Consider the following 18,782-nt stretch of genomic DNA (forward strand, 5'->3'; position numbering starts at 1 on the left):
CAAAAGTATGTGCAACTTTGCTTTTCCCAGTTGCATTTTCTACAGATCAGTTTCATTTGTTGGGAGACATTCGTGTTACATTAGGAAGAAAAGGGGTAAGAGTTGGAGGAGTGGGATAAATTGTCCTTTCTGAAACAATATGAGAAACAAAACAGGATGCCTTCAAAATTCACACTTAACCAAATTTTGTGATTCCATTATTCAGCCAAGCAGTGTTTACAAAAATGCACTTATTAGGGGTAAATGTGCATAGAAAATAATATACAGTGGTACCTTGGTTCTTAAACACCTTGATTCCCAAATGCTGAAAACTCGGAAGTAAGTGTTCCAGTTTACAAACGTTTTTCAGAAGCTGAAGTCTGATGCGATTGTCAGATATTGTTTACTGCACCAATCAGAAGCTGCACCTTGGTTTTCAAGCATTTCAGAAGTCAAACAGACTTCCAGAATGGATTAAGTTTGGCACTCTTGTTTTTGCTATTTATTTTGCGTTTCTCTTTTTGAGGTTTTTTCAGTTAATTTGTTTTTGTGACTGTGTGGAACCAAGTTCAGCTACTGGTTGATTGATTATGTGACTGCAGAAATGGATAAGCCCCCCGTCCAAACAATGACTATCATCAGTGCAGGTAAGAAGATATTTTTTTTAAAAAAATTTATCATCTACAATACTGTCTTATTTATTTTATAGTACAGTACATGGATTATTGCTTTCATTTTATGGATCAATGGTCTTGTTAGTAAAATTCATGTTAAATTGCTGTTTTAGGGGTTGCTTTTAAAAGTCTGGAACGGATTAATCAATTTTGCATTACTTTCTATAAGAAAACCTGAAGCATATGTAACTTGAAGCGTATGTAACCCGAGGTACCACTGTATACTGAAGGTGTAAATAGGTGAATAAACCCTATTTCTTAAAGCTATGACAGTCTCCACTGTGTCTCAATTCTCTAAAGGAACACAGACCTTGGGTGAGTGCCTGGAACCCCCTGGGATCTTGTTATTGTGGGATGTGATACATAAGTAGCAGTCAAGTACAACATTCCTTGTTTCCCTAGAGTGGACATGCAGGGCGATTTTTGGTCCAGCCAGTCGAAAACTTCCTGTTACCTCCTGGCTGGGACATCCTTCCTTTGCATGTGACTAGAGGTGGGCGTGACCTTACCTGTCCAGGTAACAAAAAGACAAGGCATGCAGCACTCACTCTCTCTTTGACTTCCGCCATCATTGGAGCAGCTTTTTAGCTAGAAATGCTCTGTTGGCTTTCAACCAATAGAGGACACTGGGATTATCCCCACATGGGACAGAAAGATCCACATGCATATACTTTGTAACTAAGTCTGTCTTCAGGGATCCAACCGTGAACTGATGATGTGAGTAAACTTCTTTTATCGACTTTAAATAAGATTGCCGTGTGCTTATTCTTTTAAGAGGGATATAAGGGAACTGACTAGCAACCTAATACTGAGAGGCTTACACAAGCCTGCAACCAGCTACCCGCTGTGCCTTTAAAAGGGGAATGTAAAACTCTACTAAGTAAAGGAACTTGCTAGCGCAAGTTAGGAAAGATATTAATAAACAATATATCCTCTCCTGCTACCCTGAACATTCCCACAGTTATCACTCGGCAGACAGTGAGGGTGGCACCCAACTTGTGTAACAATATGTTCCTTTATGTTATGGACAGTTAGCCAAAAAAAAAAGTCTGACTGTTTTCAAACCTTATATCTGGCATTCAGCACCACAGCCAGGGGAGATTCTCTGTGTAAAAGCTGTGAAATTTTGCCCCAGGCTAGATCAGTAGATTTCAGGGCTGTTCACTGCATGAGAGAAAGGGAGAGTGGATTTAGCCTTGGGCTGTTTCTAAAGCACCCAGTGCAGTTGGCGTGCTGACTCCAAACAGAATCCAGAGTCAGGAATGGGCTGCTCAAAACAGGGATCAAGCACTCAGTTTTTCAAACTACACCAACATTCAAAATTCCAAGGAAACTGTACAGTGGTACCTCGGGTTAAGTACTTAATTCGTTCCGGAGGTCCATACTTAACCTGAAACTGTTCTTAACCTGAAGCACCACTTTAGCTAATGTGGCCTCCTGTTGCCGCCACATGTCTGGAGCACAATTTCTGTTCTCATCCTGAAGCAAAGTTCTTAACCTGAAGCACTATTTCTGGGTTAGCGGAGTCTGTAACCTGAAGCGTATGTAACCTGAAGCGTATGTAACCCGAGGTACCACTGTACCTGGAAGTCTCACTACTAGAAGCGGGACACATGTAACAATATGCTAGTCATCTAAAAACAGTTTGCCCTGAACTGTGTGTCAACTCTAGTTTTAGAATAAAGCGAGTTAACATATAAAGATGGTCAAGTTAATGACTGTTTCTCATATTTGACTTAACACTGAACAAATAATGGGGCAGTTAGAATCACAGAACTGTAGATTCAGAAGCTTATTTACTCCAGCAAGGAGTTTCTGAAATCTATATACTGGCTTAATACAACCCTGTTCCCATTTCAGTAAGTTTAGTTGTGCTGCACTGGGGTAAAGAAAACCAACTGTAGGGCCTGTTCCAACATCTCCAGAACCACCCAAAATGGGAATATTTGCCACAAAATTCCCTAGCAGATAACAGACACTTCATTCCTGTTAACACCATCCATCAAACTGTTGCACCGAAGGATGCAACACAATGTATTTCAAAGAAAGAGATAACTACATTTCAATTGATTGCTTATTTGTGACCTAAAAAAACCCCCCTAAACAGATGTTTTTGGTTTAATACATTTTAATAGCTTATAACGGTAAGGTGCTTACAAAAAGTAAAGTATTAATTACATAAAGTTTCACATTTCAGTTTCAGTTGTGTGAGGGTTATACCCCTTCCCCACCGCTTGCAGGAGGACCCAGTTTGCGGCACATCCAGTGATGCTCCACGTTGCACCTTGAAACATATGCTTGGCCCTTATCACCCAGATATGCACAGTCGCCTCCATCGCCAAGTACCTCTAACCTGAAACGCAAGGTCAACGAAGCCGGTGTCAAGTAAGGGCTGAGCATTTCTCTGACAGCAGTTGATAAGAGAGACTATAGCAGTAGAATCACATAGGAAATGGACAAATTTATTTCAAACAGATAGGCCATGTGTCCTTGAGTGGGGACTCTAGACCAGAGGTGGGAAAACTCAGGTTCAAGAGCCAATTATGGGTCTTTGGGGCTCTCTCTGTCCCTTGGGAAGAAGAGTTTGGATTTGATATCCCCCTTTATCACTACCTGAAGGAGTCTCAAAGTGGCTAACATTCTCCTTTCCCTTCCTCCCCCACAACAAACACTCTGTGAGGTGAGTGGGGCTGTGAGACTTCAGAGAAGTGTGACTGGCCCAAGGTCACCCAGCAGCTGCATGTGGAGGAGCGGGGAAGCGAACCCAATTCACCAGATTACGAGTCCACCACTCTTAACCACTACACCACACTTGGGACTCATTCCAAATCATACCCCTCACTAGCCCTGCTTTGCACCCTCCCTTTTGTTTTATTTTTTCCTTGACTTGAATGTGTCCTTGCCCCACAATAATATCTCTTGATTGCCTGCATGGAAGATAGAGAAAAGTGTGCATATGTGTGCAGCAACTAGCTTATTCTACAAAGTGGAACTCATATTTGTTGTTTGCCCCACATTTAGACCCTCCAAGTGTCCGTAGTTTCCAGGGACAGACCCAGATTTACAGAAGCTGTCCCGGTTTCTGATTTGATCCTGGAATGTCCCACTTTTCCTTAGAACGTCCCTGTTTTCACTGGAGAAATGTTGGAGGGTATGGAGTTATGCGATCGCTAAGCCAAGGAGATAAGTACCGTATTTTTCGCTCTATAACACGCAGATTTTTTCTCCTAAAAAGGAAGGGGAAATGTTTGTGCGTGTTATGCAGCGAATGTGTGGTCCCTGGAGCCGAAAAATCGGGCAAAAATCAAACCGCGCTTCAGGGAGAAGGGAAACAAACCTGAAAAGAGGAAGTGGGTGCTTTCCTGCATTCTGCCTCAGGGTCTTACTGCCCACCCTCTCTGTTTCGTTGCTGTGTTTGCTGAAACGGAACAAAGAGCAGGGAAAGCCCCTCCCCTCCAGGCAAGCAGAGAGGAAAGCAGAGCGTCCCTCTAATTCCTCTCTGTGCTCCGGTGCTACTGAAAACATGCAGGTGGGAGAGAGAGACAGAGAGAGAGAGAGAGAGAGAGAGAGAGAGAGAGAGAGAGAGCTGGCTGGCTTGGGTGGGTGCGTGGGGGAAACTTTTGCCTTCCTTTCCTCCCTCCCGTTATACCCCACTCCTGCATTCTTAGCCCTTCTGTGTTTTTCCTTCCCTCCCCACTTAAAATGTGGTTAAAAAGCATGGATCCACATGGATCCTCAGGATTTTTGCACTGGGTCACCCCAAATTCACCATCAGAGCACATAGCATGTCCATGGCTACAGCCTGCCCCCCCCCCAAAATCATGCACCCACTGTTGCCTGGGGCTGCAATGGTGCAAAAATGTGGTTAAAAAGCATGGATCCACATGGATCTTTGCATTGGGTCACCCCCAAATTCACCACCAGAGAACATAGCATGTCCATGGCTACAGCCTGCCCCCCAAAAATCACGCACCCACTGTTGTCTGGGGCTGCAATGGTGCAAAAACGTGGTTACATAGCATGGATCCACATGGATCTTTGCATTGGGTCACCCCCCCAAATTCACCATCAGAGCACATAACATGTCCATGGCTACAGCCTGCCCCCCAAAAATCATGCACCCACTGTTGTCTGGGGCTGCAATGGTGCAAAAACGTGGTTACATAGCATGGATCCACATGGATCTTTGCATTGGGTCACCCCCCCAAATTCACCATCAGAGCACATAACATGTCCATGGCTACAGCCTGCCCCCCAAAAATCATGCACCCACTGTTGCCTGGGGCTGCAATGGTGCAAAAATGTGGTTAAAAAGCATGGATCCACATGGATCCTCAGGATCTTTGCATTGGGTCACCCCCAAATTCACCACCAGAGAACATAGCATGTCCATGGCTACAGCCTGCCCCCCCAAAATCATGCACCCACTGTTGTCTGGGGCTGCAATGGTGTAAAAACGTGGTTACAAAGCATGGATCCACATGGATCCTCAGGATCTTTGCATTGGGTCAGCCCAAATTCACCATCAGATCACATGTCTGTGGCCACAGCATGAAGCACAAAAATGATACATCCACTGTTTCATTCAGAATGTTTTTTCCCTTGTTTTCCTCCTCTAAAAATGATGTGCGTGTTATGGTCAGGTGCGTGTTATAGAGCGAAAAATACGGTAACTATTCAACCTTTAGAAGACATCTGAAGGCAGCCCTGTATAGGGAAGGTTTTTTTTAAAAAAATATATTTAATGTTTTCTTATGTTTTTATATATGTTAGAAGCTGCTCAGAGTGTCAGGGTCAACCCTGTCAGATGACAACAACAACATTTAAACCCCATGGCTTCTCCCAAAGCATTTTGGGAAGTGTCGTTTACCCCACAGAGAGCTATAGTTCTCAGTACCCTTCACCCTTCAGAAAGAGCATTAGTCCTATTGGCACTGATCTTAACTGGAACATAAAAAGATTAACATGTATGGATATGCTTGATTCCATGTGGAAAAAGAAATGGAGGAGTGCAACAGAACTTAAGAAAGGCAAGGACCAGCTGAAACGGGTGAGGTTGCAGGTGTGGCCCAGGTTAGCATTTGGTGAACACTACTGGTAGTTTGGGGTGATGATGATGCTTCTCCACCAGTGGCAGAGGCGGCAGGCAGCAGTGGTAGTGCAGGGCGGCACTTCCTGTTCTACCTTAAGTGGCAAAATGGGAAGTGGCACCTGTGTTGAAATCTCCTAACAGACAACCAGGCCAGAGGAGGGGGAGAGGGAGGGGGAGGAGGAGGAGGAGGAGGAGGAGGAAGAGGAGGAGAAGGACGCACGTGGAATTTTCTCCATTTGTCCATTTCCAGGGCTGACCAGGGTCTCTCCTCAGGCCAATCCAGTAGGAATTTGTGCCTTTCCAATGCTTGACAATGTCCTTCAAATACCAGAAGAGATAGATGTTAGAGCCCTGACTTGCAATATTTCTCACCCAGTTCTATCTATCTATATTTCTGTTGCCTGCTGGAGACTTTTTTCTTTTTCCGGTAGGCATTTTAATTGATGTTAGATTTTATAGTTTGACCTTCGTATTGTATCCTTGTAAACTGCTTAGAGACTATTGCAGTCACACGGCATATAGACTGATTGATTGTTTAATTAAATAAATAAATGTCATTTTAATACACACACAAACACACACACACACACACACACACACACTTTATGCTAGTTAACTGTAACTCACTCACAGGCGTTTAGAATTAGCCAACAATTTTATAGTATGGCAAATGTTTGCCGCAGGGGGTCCTAAACTCAACATGATCCGCCCATGCCTTGCTTTGCATGCCACCCCAGAAAATATCATCCGTTACACCTCTCACCTTTTCGTTGTTTGGAATAACAGCCAAGGAAGCATTAAATGACAAGCAGTATTCCTGGCTAGACATCCAGCTCTTTTCTTTATTGGAGAAGAAATAGCATATTCCCTCATACAAACCCCACAAAGGTGGACATGGTGGGATGCTGTGTGCAGGCAGAGCAGATTTTAGTTCAGAACCTGTCTCATTGCATTTTCTCTCGTTGGACCTCTCTGATGAAAAACAGAGGGGATCAGATTAGCTGTTGCTGTAAGGGCTATCGGAATGAGCTTCGATGCATTCCAGAGAGCAAACAATGTGGTTTAGTATTTTCTTCCAACAAGCTATTTGCTAAAGCAAAGCATGGCAGCAGGAATATGGAAGGGGGGGTGAGGGAAGTCAATGTTAAACCCACATTTTCTTTGATATGTGAAAATGTAAAAATTGAAAATTTATAGCCACTACTATGCTATAAGATCCATTATCCTGTAATATTACACTTGAGCCTGTACTACTGATAAGCCTAGGATGGCGAAACAAGGCTAATATTCTGGAAATCCTTGTCTTAGACTCTGTGAAAGGATTCTGTGGAACTGTAACAACCCTTCATGTGGATTATTGGACTCTATGAACAGACAGGTGGAATAGACACTTATACATGTATGGACCTTATTCATGAATTGAATAGAGAATGAACCAATTCACTGGGTCTTCTGCTTTTTTTGTTGAATTTTATGAGACTTCCGTTGTAACCTACAATTTGATACAATGAATAGCATACCTTATTTATTCAAAAGTACAGCCAGTTACGTCTTGTGTGTTTATTGAGTATGTTTCACGTAACCATAGGCTTGTTGTTTTGCTTATCTGGAAAAAGTACAAGGCTTCTAAAACAACAACAACCCTCCAAAACACACCACTCTGTAGTGCCCCCCCCATAAAGCTCACAAAAATAATATAACCTGACCTGAGAAGGACATTGAATGCTTAACGGATACTAAATTGCCCCCACCAAATTTGTCCATAGCACATAGTTACTCACCAGCTCTGGCCGTGGAATACATTAAGTCAGGGGGGGGGGACATACTTTTCGTTATTTCTAAAATACTGAGCACACCCACCCACACAACCCAAGGGAACATACATCTGCTACAGTCAGAACCACAATAATAAGAAGTGTATTTGTATTGTACTGGGACCAGAGTGGAGCCTTGCATCATCCCAATCCTATACATGTCTATAAATGCCCCCAAGTCAAGCTTTAACCTTCTGCTGGAAGCCACCCAGAGTGGCTGTGGCAACCCAGTCATAGGGGTGAGGTAATAAAATGATGATCTCACACTTTTTCTGGGAGTGGAAAACAAATTTCAGTGCAATCAGCTGGGCTTACTTCTGAGTAAATCATTGTTTTCTTAAAAGTATCAATATACCTGCACCTCTCAGTGCAGCAGGAAAAAGTAGGTAACTCCTTGTTGCTCCTGGAAGCAGCAGACACAAAATGAATGGAAGCCCAGGAAAAAAAGAACCAATCAGAGGAGCCAGAAAGAGGAGGCAAACCAATCAGGTGAGTCGGAAGCCCGAAGACTATTGAAGAAACTGTAGTTTGGTCTTTGGGCTGCTTCTCCAGCTGCTGCTGTTCTCTGTCCTCAGTCCTGCCACCAAGGGCAGAGAAACCCATGAGTTAGGGGGACGCAACCCTTTTCCTGCTGACACTTCCCTGAAAAATCCCTACCCAAGGCCATTATTTATCTGTGCACCCACTTCCATGCTAAAGGCGAACACACATTCAGATGGGTACAAATAATAAAATTATTGTCATTATCATTTCCCCTATTTTGCCCTTTCCAAAGCTTCCCTCCCCCCCACACACACACCAAGGAAGAAGGAGGCAACTTGCTGGGGAAAAGGGAGACCCATCTAACATAGCTCATTTTGTTTGTTCATTTAAGGTAGCAACAGTTTGGACAACTTACCAATTCCAACACCAATTCCGATTCCGATTGCAAGGGCAGCAATGACAGAAAAAACAACGAATGCTTTTTTATTACCTGATGGACATTTGCAGCTCATCTTGTTAACTACAAGGGAAAACAAGAACAATCCTATGAGTGCTCCTGAGCCAAGGAAAGGAAAGGAAAGGAGATGTAAGTCTTGTCAGGATCTCCACCAACCCACCACCCTATTCATCAAAGCCCTACCAAGAACCAAAGGTGAAGAAATCCATTTCAGCCAGTGGAACTGGAGGGGGAAGGGAGGGCAGTGATAGACAAGGGAGAAATCTGTGTCTGAGTGATGCCAGTGTGGCATAATGGTTAGAGCGTTGGACTGATCTGGGAGACTAGGGGTCAAATCCTCACTCAGCCATAAAGCTCACTGGGTGACCTTGAGCCAGTCACCATCTCTTAGCCCAAAGGTTTTCAACCTTGTTGAGTCCACAAAGGGTCATCTTAAGCATATCCGGCATTGTGGTGCAAAGCTCCCTCAGGCACCTGCCCCCACCCTGTTTCCCAGAGTTTTTTAGGGAGGAGGGTGCTGCTGGCGGGGCTGGAGGAGGCGGCCAGTGACTGGAGGGCTGCTTCTCCAGCAGGGAAGAGGGGGCTGGACGCAGTGCCTCCTGGCTCAGCTGGCAGCTTTGTGCTGTGGTCAGGGCCTTGCAGAGCCAGGCAGAGGTCTGGGCCAGGTAGATAATGTGCCCCCCTTTTTTTTACCCTGGGGATAACTGAAGTCTTATAAATAAGTAAGTATATAAATAATTTTCAGAAAAGTTATGCTGACAAATAATTTTATTTCAATGATTGACCGTATCTGCATATAAAGACAAAATTGAAAATATAGATACCGTATTTTTCGCTCTATAACACGCACCCGACCATAACACGCACATAGTTTTTAGAGGAGGAAAATCCGTAGGCATGTCACCCGTAGGCATTCCCTCCATAACACGAACAGACATTTCCCCTTACTTTCTAGGAGGAAAAAAGTGAGTGTTATGGTGCAAAAAATACGGTAAATATGCTGACCGAGGCCCCCTTTGATATCGGAGGCCCGCGCCAAGTGGCCCATATGCCACCCCCACCCCCCCACCCCGTCTGGGCCTGGCTGCGGTGGCCACAGCAGATGGAGGCTCTGGGTGCTGCCCTGCTTTGGCAAGGCATGGCGGAGGTGGGTGAGGGTGGCAAACTGGGGCCGGGAGGCGCCATGTCTTCCCTGGCGCTCTCCAGAACTTGGCACCCTGGCACCCCATGTCACTAGCCTCTATAGGTAAGGTGCTGGAGCTTAAAAATTAATATGCAATAGCTTAAAGGGCGCAAGGAGATAGGATAACAACAGGGGGTTGGACTCGATGGCCCTTGTGGTCTCTTCCAACTCTATGATTCTATGAAATATAAACAGTGAGTAATGCAACAATAACAAAAATAATAGTAGGTGAATAAGATCACACACGGGTGGAGGGAAGCAATGGGTTTTGGAGGAGGGAGATGAGGGTATTAACTGAAATTGTTAAAGATATATACAGGATTTAAGAGATTCAAAATAAGGAATTAAAACAAGGAGACAAACAGCAAGAAATATTAAGTAAAGGAGTTGGAGAAGTCTGAAGCAAAGAAGGAAGCGGCTTGGAGTTGTTGTATGTGTGGGTGGAGGTAATGCTGCACAAGCATACATTAACACAGTTTAAAACACAAACCCAGATGCTGAACAAGATAATAATAATAATAAACCACTCCTGAAGGCTTGTTTAAAGTCTTTATTGCAGGTGAGGCAGGAGGTGGCATGGGATGGGAAGCTGCTTAAGGTAGCAGCTACACAGTGGCAAGGGCATGCCTCAACATGAACTACTAGGGACTTTCCAATTTTAGCCCTGTGGGCAAATTCACACCATAAAACCAGTCCTATTTTTCTAGAAAAACAAGTGCCGGAGCTCACCATGAACACCTCCCTCGTTCTCTTGGAACTGGCAATGGCCCCCACCTGAGAGGAGCCAGAACTGTGTTCAAAATGCATCCAGTCCGGGTCAGATTTAGGTTTGATGAGGCCCTAAGCTCCTGAAGCTCCAAAGTGTTGGTACAGATATGACTTTGGAATAGTTTTTTGTCCTTGTCCCCCCCTTTTTTTGTTATCTTTAGGTATATAAACTTTGTATATAAATTTTGTATACATGTTGAAAATTATATGATAATAAGCATTGTATTGTAATATGATATTCTTTACCCATGTAACATAAGAACATTAATAAATAAATAAAATACCAAAACAAAAAAACACAAAAACCAACCCTCCCATGTTCTCTTATAATGGCACCAACCTAAGAGGTGCCGGAACTGAGTTCTGGCTGAAAAAAAGCCTTGCTATCAGTGTTGACACCTGCTTTGATTTTACAGTCCCTTATACCAGTTTACCCCACATGGCAATTTCAGTTAAGTGAATCAAAGAAAGCAGAGAAGGGGATAAAGGCCTCCTAGCGGTGAAGCAGCAATAAAACTACTAGCATATCTGCAAAGCTAAGCAGCGTCCAAGCCTGTTTGAAATTGGTCGAGGGACCACATGTTGAGATTTCTGCAATTCAGGAGGTTGATGTCCTGCGGGGTCCCTTCCAACTCTACAATTACATGATTGACAGTGAGGAAAACAGTATGGGTTAAGCCGCTAAGGGTTAGCCGCCACCTTGGCACACATCCAGCTTCTTTAAGGAAGCAGCCCGCCATGCTTTACAGACTGAAGATCTCTGGAACAACCCCTGGTGTCTCCAGGGTAATGAATAACAGAGGGCCATCCAGTCCAACCGCCTGCAATACAGGAATTTGCAGCGATCCCACACGGGGATCAAACCTGCAACCTTGACATTATCAGCACCACGCTCTAACCAACTAAGCCATGCAGGGATATTCTTACTGGTCAGTGTATTTCTATCCCGCCTTTCTCCCAAGTTGGCGGCTCCCAACATCTCAAAACGCCATTATAAAATGCAAAGCAATAAAATGAAAACTAGTTAGGAAACAGCAGTCAGGAGACATGGACGCCGCGCGTGCAAGAACCAGCACCTAAAATGCAACAGCGACCAGAGGAAGCAGTAAAAAAGATCAGAAGGAAACCCTCTTTCCTCCAGCCCCCGCTTCCGAGCCTGAAGGTGCGCTTGACACCCCGGGGTCGCCCGCCTCCGGGATTTTGCGCGAGGGATTCCACCGCATACCTGAACTTTCGCTCGCTCTGTGCAACTGAAGCGGGTCGGTTCTTTCTGCAAGCGGAGTCTTCGCTCTGAGATCCCTCGTCTTCCTCCACCGAGCCGAGCTCGTCCTTAGCAGAGTTAGGCAACACCAACCCGCATCCGTCGAGTCTGCAGAAGCCGCCCGCCGGTTACAACCGCCCGGGGTGAGGCGCAGAGAAAAGTGACAGAGAGGTTTCGCTTTCAGACGATGACGCTCAGCCATTCGGGGCGGCGGGGCGGGGACCGGAGGCTTCTCTCCAACCCAGAGCCAGAGACGTAGCGCAACCCCGTGGTTCACGTCGGGAGAGAGGTAGTGCAGGTGCCTCGACAGGCAGCCTCTCTGATTCCGGGATTGAAGGGCGACTGGCTGGCAAGACCACTATGGGGGCCGCTCCTTTAGGGGTGGGAAGGAGGGTCAGTGTTAGAGAGAGAGAGAGAGAGAGAGAGAGAGAGAGAGAGAGAGAGAGAAAGAAAGAAAGAAAGAAAGAAAGAAAGAAAGAAAGAAAGAAAGAAAGAAAGAAAAGAAAAGAGGGCGGAAAGTCACAGCACATCCAATTTGAGGGAGTAGGTGGTGCAGTTCTGTTCGTGGTCCGTGCTCGGAACGGAAACCCCCAACCAAGTCTAGTTCGTCGAGTGGGGTCGCCTGTGCTCAAAGTTGCTGAAAACTTTTCTTGTTGTTTGGTCGTTTAGTCGTGTCCGCCTCTTCGTGACCCCTTGGACCAGAGCACGCAAAGCACTCCTGTCTTCCACTGCCTCCCTCAGTTTGGTCAAACTCATGTTGGTAGCACTCCTTATATACTCAATCATGCATTGCGTTTTTCGCGGCGGGGAGGGACCCACCACAGACCCCATGTCATCTGGAGGTACATCTGTATTGGACCTGATTTTTTTTTCATATAACAAATTGCTTTGTTTTGTATATTTAGTTGTGTTCGTTGCTGGTGTTTTTATTGCCAAAGCACTTAAATATATTTAATGGGAAGTGTGTGTGTGTGAAATAAATTATATTATTTGTCCTACAGTCTGTATTAAACTGTTCAAAGCAAGTCTGAAGAGCAAGTAAAATGACATATGTAGCAGATGACTTATAGCGCAGTCATACAGTTTACAAGATGCTTAAACAATTTTGCAATTATTTTGCAAAACGGGAAGGGGGGGGGACTCGTGTTTTTGAGCTGCTCCCCAACGGAGTAATTGACACAACTCAGCGCAAAAATGAGCACAAAACTTTGGCATCGGTTTGGACGGGATCTAAAATCTCGGGGCTACACTTTAAATGAAGGTTAGATGCTGTATTTGTATCCCGTGGGGAAAAGTGTCTTATAACTAGAAGGCTATGGAAGTTATTTGCATTTGAGGAGAGTGCATGCATATGCAAATTCATTTCCCATGGGGTGGTTGGTGTTTTTGGCAAGGAGAATCAGGCTTCTAGGTTACCAGCACTGAGCCAATCTCTCCCCGGAGAAGGGAGCATTTACTTTACAAAGACTCAACGCGCCTGTTCAGTGGCATTTTGTCCCTAGAACCTTTTAAGAATAAAGAAAAACTTTGCTCCCCTAGAGAAAGGGCATTTTTGCACGTTCTCAAAGGCACTCAGACTCAGGGGCCGGGAACGTGAAACCAAGAAACGACCACTGCTTTTATTTTTCATAATATTCGGAGGTGGTGGAAACGGAAGAATCGCATGAGGTCCGAGACCCGTATTTCAGTGGCGGATAACGCGATTTACATGCAGCAAATCGCAGTTCCAATCTCAGAGAAAGCCTCTGGTCTGAAACTCTGGTGAGGAATAAAAATAGCACCAAACTTTGGTTTGGAGGGCTTCCAAAATTTTGGGGTCACACTTCAATGAAGCTCCGGCAGTCTGCAAAAAGTGATCAATGAATGTGAGGTTGAAAAGGTCTGTAGCTCTCTGTGCCTACTCTTCCCCTAAGTTTACTGGGTTAATTGTGATGGTCCTTATGGCTGACTGTATAGTTCCATCGTTTAAAAGCAAATAAAGAAACTTACAGGATCCCTCCCTTTTCTGGGTTATTGCAAGATTGTCTGGTTTTTTTAACAAAAAGTTCCAGGTTACATTTCGCCAGACTGAATATCTTTTGTTAAGGCTCCATCTATTTTGTAAACCTGAGACTGTTCTTATTCACTCCATCCATACCCTAAAATCCTAGGGAGCGTTACCACAATTTAAAATTAAATACTGAAAACAAATTACTCTTACGGAATAGGGTGGCTCATAATAACAAGTGCATTTAAAAAAGTAACAAACGTTGCAATACCTGGAATCAGGTTAAAAGCACAACAGCAGAATAATCAGGCCAAATAAGCAAACTCATCAAACCATTAATACAACAAATTCACGGGGGCTCAAAATCTCAGAAATGGCTGCGGATGAATGATCGCTCTCACTATTCTTCCTGCAGAAGGTAACTAACCTGAAAAGCCAATGAGTTTTCAAGGATCGGGGCGGCGGCTTTTTTGGGGTAAGATTTGTACAGGGGGTGTGTTTTACATGACTGCTGAGCGGATAAAGAGGTTGGTGTGGGCCGTGCGCTGTGGGTTTACATAATTTAGGACAGCAGCAGAACAAGGAAAGGAAGGAGGAAACCGCATTACCATCGGCAGCAGCTATCACCCCAGTAAAGAGTGGTGGCAGTTTATCTAAGAGTATATATCGTACAGGCAAAAACCACTTCCGCATGTGAGAGTCTTTTAAAAATAATTTTTCTTGAGTGATTTTATGTCACAAAAAGCATTACAACAATACTACCACAAAATATAATTGAGAAATAAAAATTACACACATCAATCTTTTGTTTGTTATTTGTTATTTACCGTCTTATTTCCTCCCAAACTTTCCATACGAAACACAACTCCGCACACACAGAGAAAATAATAATAATAACGAAAATAAATATTTCCCCCCTTATATCTTACAAAATCTTTTCTTCAGTTTTGACTTCCTGTCAAGTCCCTTCGCATATGTTTTATCTTACAATTGAACGTACACAAAACAATAAACCTTTCTATATAAATTTCCCAATACATTCAGAAAACATAATAAATCCTTAATTGTTATCCACCTCCTTTTACTTCCTTGGTCACTCAAACGCTAGCACGGAGTCAAAACTATTACTGTATTTTTGAACATATCTTCTATAACCATTCCATTTTCCCGCAAATTTTTGCTTTGAGTTTCCTCTGAGTTTGCTAGTCAATTGAGCCATCTCCACAAATTCCTGTAATTTAATTTGCCAATCTGTTATCGAAAAATAACAGATCCGCATGTGAGAGTCTATGTTAGCCTGGAAATCTGGGTTCACGTCCCAGCTCAGTCGTAGAATTACGACCGGAAACAGTCAGAGCAGGGGTTTGGCATGCAAAATCAGGGACCCTCATCCTCTCTGAGCTGCTTCCAACAAATCAAAACGAATTAAACCCCAAACCAACTTTTTCTTAAAAGAGATCAGCAAAGCTTCGAGGATTAGTCACCTCGCCACACTTCACTTCCCATTGTTGTTAGTCATAAAGCCATTCTTACAAATATTGCAACAGGTTATGATTTGGTGAAGGACAGTAACAACCTTGCAAAATATACAGTTTATATTTATTTTCCCTTCTACACGGGTTTTGTTTCTTTCTCTTTTATTTACGTCTGGCCATGTTTAGAGCACATATAATTATGTATTTTTTGAACTTTCGATAAAGTGGGGGGAGCCATTCTGCCTTCAAATACTTTTTATTTTGGGGGGGGGGGGGAAGGTTCACTCTGCCGTTGTATCTGCCGTTGGAGACCACGTTTGCGAAGGGAAAGCTACGAACTGTTTAAAGTGTTACAGTTGAAACTTTCTTTGTTTCCTAGCCACACTGCTGCTTTTATGATACGGTATGGAAAACAACACAACTGGCATGTGATCAGCTGAATGAAGTATTCGGAAATCACCTCGAATGGATTGACTGGTGACCCCCTTCCCTTTCACCTGTCCCCCCATGACATTAATATTGCCAGCATTACCACTATCCCCCCCATTCTGCCCCTCCATAGAGACCCCCCAATCCCACCCAATCCCAACAATTCACCCTCTCCACTCCCCAATCACCCCAACAACCCCCACTCTCAGCCCCCCTCCCAAGGACTCTACCCATAGCACGTTGCCTCAGGAGAGTGAGGAAACTTCTCAGGGATGGTTCACACCCTGGCCGGCACTTTCTTGATCTCCTGCCCTCAGGCAGAAGACATAGAAGCAGGATTAGTCCCACCAACAGGGTAAAGATGAGCTTCTATCCGTGGGCTGTTAGGCTGCTGAATGAAAAGATCACAACAGGGCAACGGACTTTCAGGTTTGGTGGGTGTGCGTCAGTAAACGAGGGGAATTCAGACTAAGAGAGCTGAATGGGGGGTGCCCGTGTAATCTCACTGTATACAAGTTGCACAAGTGACAATAAAGTGAGAATAAAGTATTTCAAAAAGAACCACCACACAAACAAAAATAGACGAACACCCCCGCCAACCTCACCGTCTCTTTCTTCACCACACAAAAGCAACAAATAAAATCAGTGGGTAAAAGAAAAAGAAAACAAGGGGGGGGGACCCATACCAACTAAAACAATACTCCTGATCTCAATAAAACAATTCACAAACAGGCTAGAATCTGACACACAACCAGCACAATGGTGGTGCCAGAGCGTACCAAAACCCATAGCCCTACCCCAACAAACCAATAACGTTGTTGACAACACTGACAACATTGCTTGTAAACCTTATGCCAATCACAAAGGTGCTTAACATGTCTCACTGACCATTCCCTATCACAAACGACAGAGCGAATGGCCTGTCTTCCTCCTCCCCCCCTATTATAATGGCTAATAATAATAATAATAATAATAATAATAATAATAATAAATTTTATTTATATCCCGGCCTCCCCAGCCGAAGCTGGGCTCACGGCGGCTAACAACAATCAAAATAATCCAGCATTCTAAAAACATTCATTAAAAAATTAATTAAAATCAAATTGATGGCAACCATTAAGCAACATTCTGTGCAGATTGCCAGAGGAGGGGGTCAGGCTGCCCCCTGACCAAAGGCCTGGTGGAACAGCTCTGTCTTGCAGGCCCTGAGGAAAGATGTCAAGTCCCGCAGGGCCCTAGTCTCTTATGACAGAGTGTTCCACCAGATTGGAGCCACGGCCGAGAAGGCCCTGGCTGTAGTTGAGGCCAGCCTAACCTCTCTGTGGCCTGGGATCTTCAGGATGTTTTTATTTGCAGACTGTAAATTTCTCTGTGGGACATACCAGGAGAGTCGGTCCCGTAGGTACGAGGGTCCTAGGCCATATAGGGCTTTAAAGGTTAAAACCAGCACCTTAAACCTGATCCTGTACTCCACCGGGAGCCAGTGCAGCTGGTATAGCACCGGGTGAATGTGATCTCGCAGCGAAGACCTCGTAAGGAGTCTCGCAGCAGCATTCTGCACCCGCTGGAGTTTCTGGGTCAGTCTCAAGGGCAGCCCCACGTAGAGCGAGTTACAATAATCCAATCTGGAGGTTACCGTCGCGTGGATCACAGTGGCTAGGTCAGGGCGAGAGAAATAAGGAGCTAACTGCTTAGCTTGGCAGAGATGGAAAAATACCGCCTTTGTTATAGTTGTAATCTGCACCTCCATAGAGAGGGAGGTATTGAAGATTACACCCAAACTCTTAACGGACGATGCTGACACTAATTGCACCCCCGCAAGAGATGGGAGTTGCCCCCTCTATCCCATATCGCCCCGTCCCAGCCACAGGACCTCTGTCTTCGAAGGATTTAGCTTCAACCGGCTCCCACGTAACCATCCAGCCACAGCTTCCAAACATCTGGTCAGTGTGTCTGGGGCCTAGTCAGGATGGCCATCCATCAACGGATAGAGTTGGGTGTCATCGGCATACTGATGACAACCCAGCCCAAAACTCTGGACAAGCTGGGCGAGGGGGCGCATAAAGATGTTAAAAAGCATAGGGGAGAGAATTGCACCCTGAGGCACTCCACACACCAAGAAGTGGCGCGATGACAATTCCCCCCCAAGCGCCACCCACTGTCCCCGACCAGGGAGAAACGAGCACAGCCATTGAAGGACTGTGCCCTGGATCCCCACGTCGGCAAGGCGGTGGTCCAGGAGTTCTTGATGGACCATGTTGAAGGCTGCTGACAGGTCTAGAAGAATCAGCAGCCCCGACCCGCCTCGATCCAGCTGCCTGCGGAAATCATCTGTTAGGGCGACCAGAGCCGTCTCGGTCCCATGACCAGCGCGGAAGCCGGACTGGAATGGATCGAGAGCCGATGTTTCATCCAGAAACCTACCAAGCTGTTCAGCAACTGCTCTCTCAATCACCTTACCCAGGAATGGAAGATTCAAAACCGGGCGGTAATTGGATAGATCTAAGGGATCTAATGATGTTTTCTTTAAGAGCGGACGCACCACTGCCTCCTTCACTTCCCCTGGGAATATCCTGGTGCCAAGGGACAAATTGATGATATCACCCAGGGGGGCCCGCACCTCGTCTGGACACGTTCTAATCAGCCAAGACGGGCACGGGTCAAGAGGACAGGTGGTGGGCTTTCCAGCTCGGAGGAGTCTGTCCACATCGGCTGGGGATATCTGGTCAAAGTGGTCCAATACTGGACCCGAGGACAGTCGAGGGGCCTCCAGTTCCTTTATTGTATCCAAATTGGCAGGGAGGTCATGGCGGAGCTACAGGACCTTCTCCGCAAAAAAGCTCGTAAATGCCTCACAGCTGTGTGTCAAATTGTTATTTAAATTTGGCTGTCCTTCAAGGGACGTTAAAGACCTAATTATACTAAATAATTGCGCCGGGCAAGAGCTAGCGGAGGCAACGGAGGCTGAGAAGTAGGACTTCTTAGCGGCCTTCACCGCCATCTCGTAGGTTTTCATAAAAACCCTATAAGGCTCCGTCACGGGCACCCCGCCATACTCACTCTAGCCGTCTGAGGTCCTGCTTCATTTTCCAAAGCTCCTCGGTAAACCAGGGAGCCCTGTTTCTGTGGGGTCGCAGAGGGTGCCTAGGTGCGATCTCATCGATGGCTGCTAGGAGCTGG

At 45.2% G+C, this 18,782-nt stretch overlaps 3 protein-coding genes across 4 annotated transcripts in view; 1 reads left to right on the forward strand and 2 right to left on the reverse strand.

Moving 5' to 3' along the window:
• The window catches only part of LOC309525247 (C-type lectin domain family 2 member D-like), a 60,589-nt gene extending 48,794 nt beyond the window's left edge, over positions 1 to 11,795 (reverse strand). The window contains exon 1 of the mRNA XM_082210779.1: positions 11,676 to 11,795. The gene's annotated coding sequence lies outside the window, so the exon portion shown is untranslated. The remainder of the gene's footprint in view (positions 1 to 11,675) is intronic.
• The window catches only part of LOC309524643 (uncharacterized protein), a 189,885-nt gene that overhangs the window by 100,601 nt on the left and 70,502 nt on the right, over positions 1 to 18,782 (forward strand). The gene's annotated exons all lie outside the window — the stretch shown is intronic.
• The window catches only part of LOC309525168 (uncharacterized protein), a 115,329-nt gene that overhangs the window by 19,021 nt on the left and 77,526 nt on the right, over positions 1 to 18,782 (reverse strand). Inside the window, exons 2-5 of one of the 2 annotated variants that reach the window (XR_014216073.1) lie at positions 8,458 to 8,562; positions 6,509 to 6,717; positions 5,966 to 6,063; positions 2,204 to 3,006 (exon numbers count right to left, since the gene is read on the reverse strand). Coding sequence is in view for 1 of the 2 variants with exons in the window: in XM_082210642.1 (XP_082066768.1) it covers positions 2,868 to 3,006; positions 5,966 to 6,063; positions 6,509 to 6,717; positions 8,458 to 8,562 (551 nt within the window). In the remaining variant the exon portion in view is untranslated. Of the gene's footprint in view, positions 1 to 652; positions 3,007 to 5,965; positions 6,064 to 6,508; positions 6,718 to 8,457; positions 8,563 to 18,782 lie in introns of those variants that run through there. The other variant, XM_082210642.1, reaches the window with a different exon arrangement.

The sequence above is a fragment of the Podarcis vaucheri genome, assembly GCF_965113315.1.
Source record: "Podarcis vaucheri genome assembly, chromosome: 2".
Classification (NCBI taxonomy): domain Eukaryota; kingdom Metazoa; phylum Chordata; class Lepidosauria; order Squamata; family Lacertidae; genus Podarcis; species Podarcis vaucheri.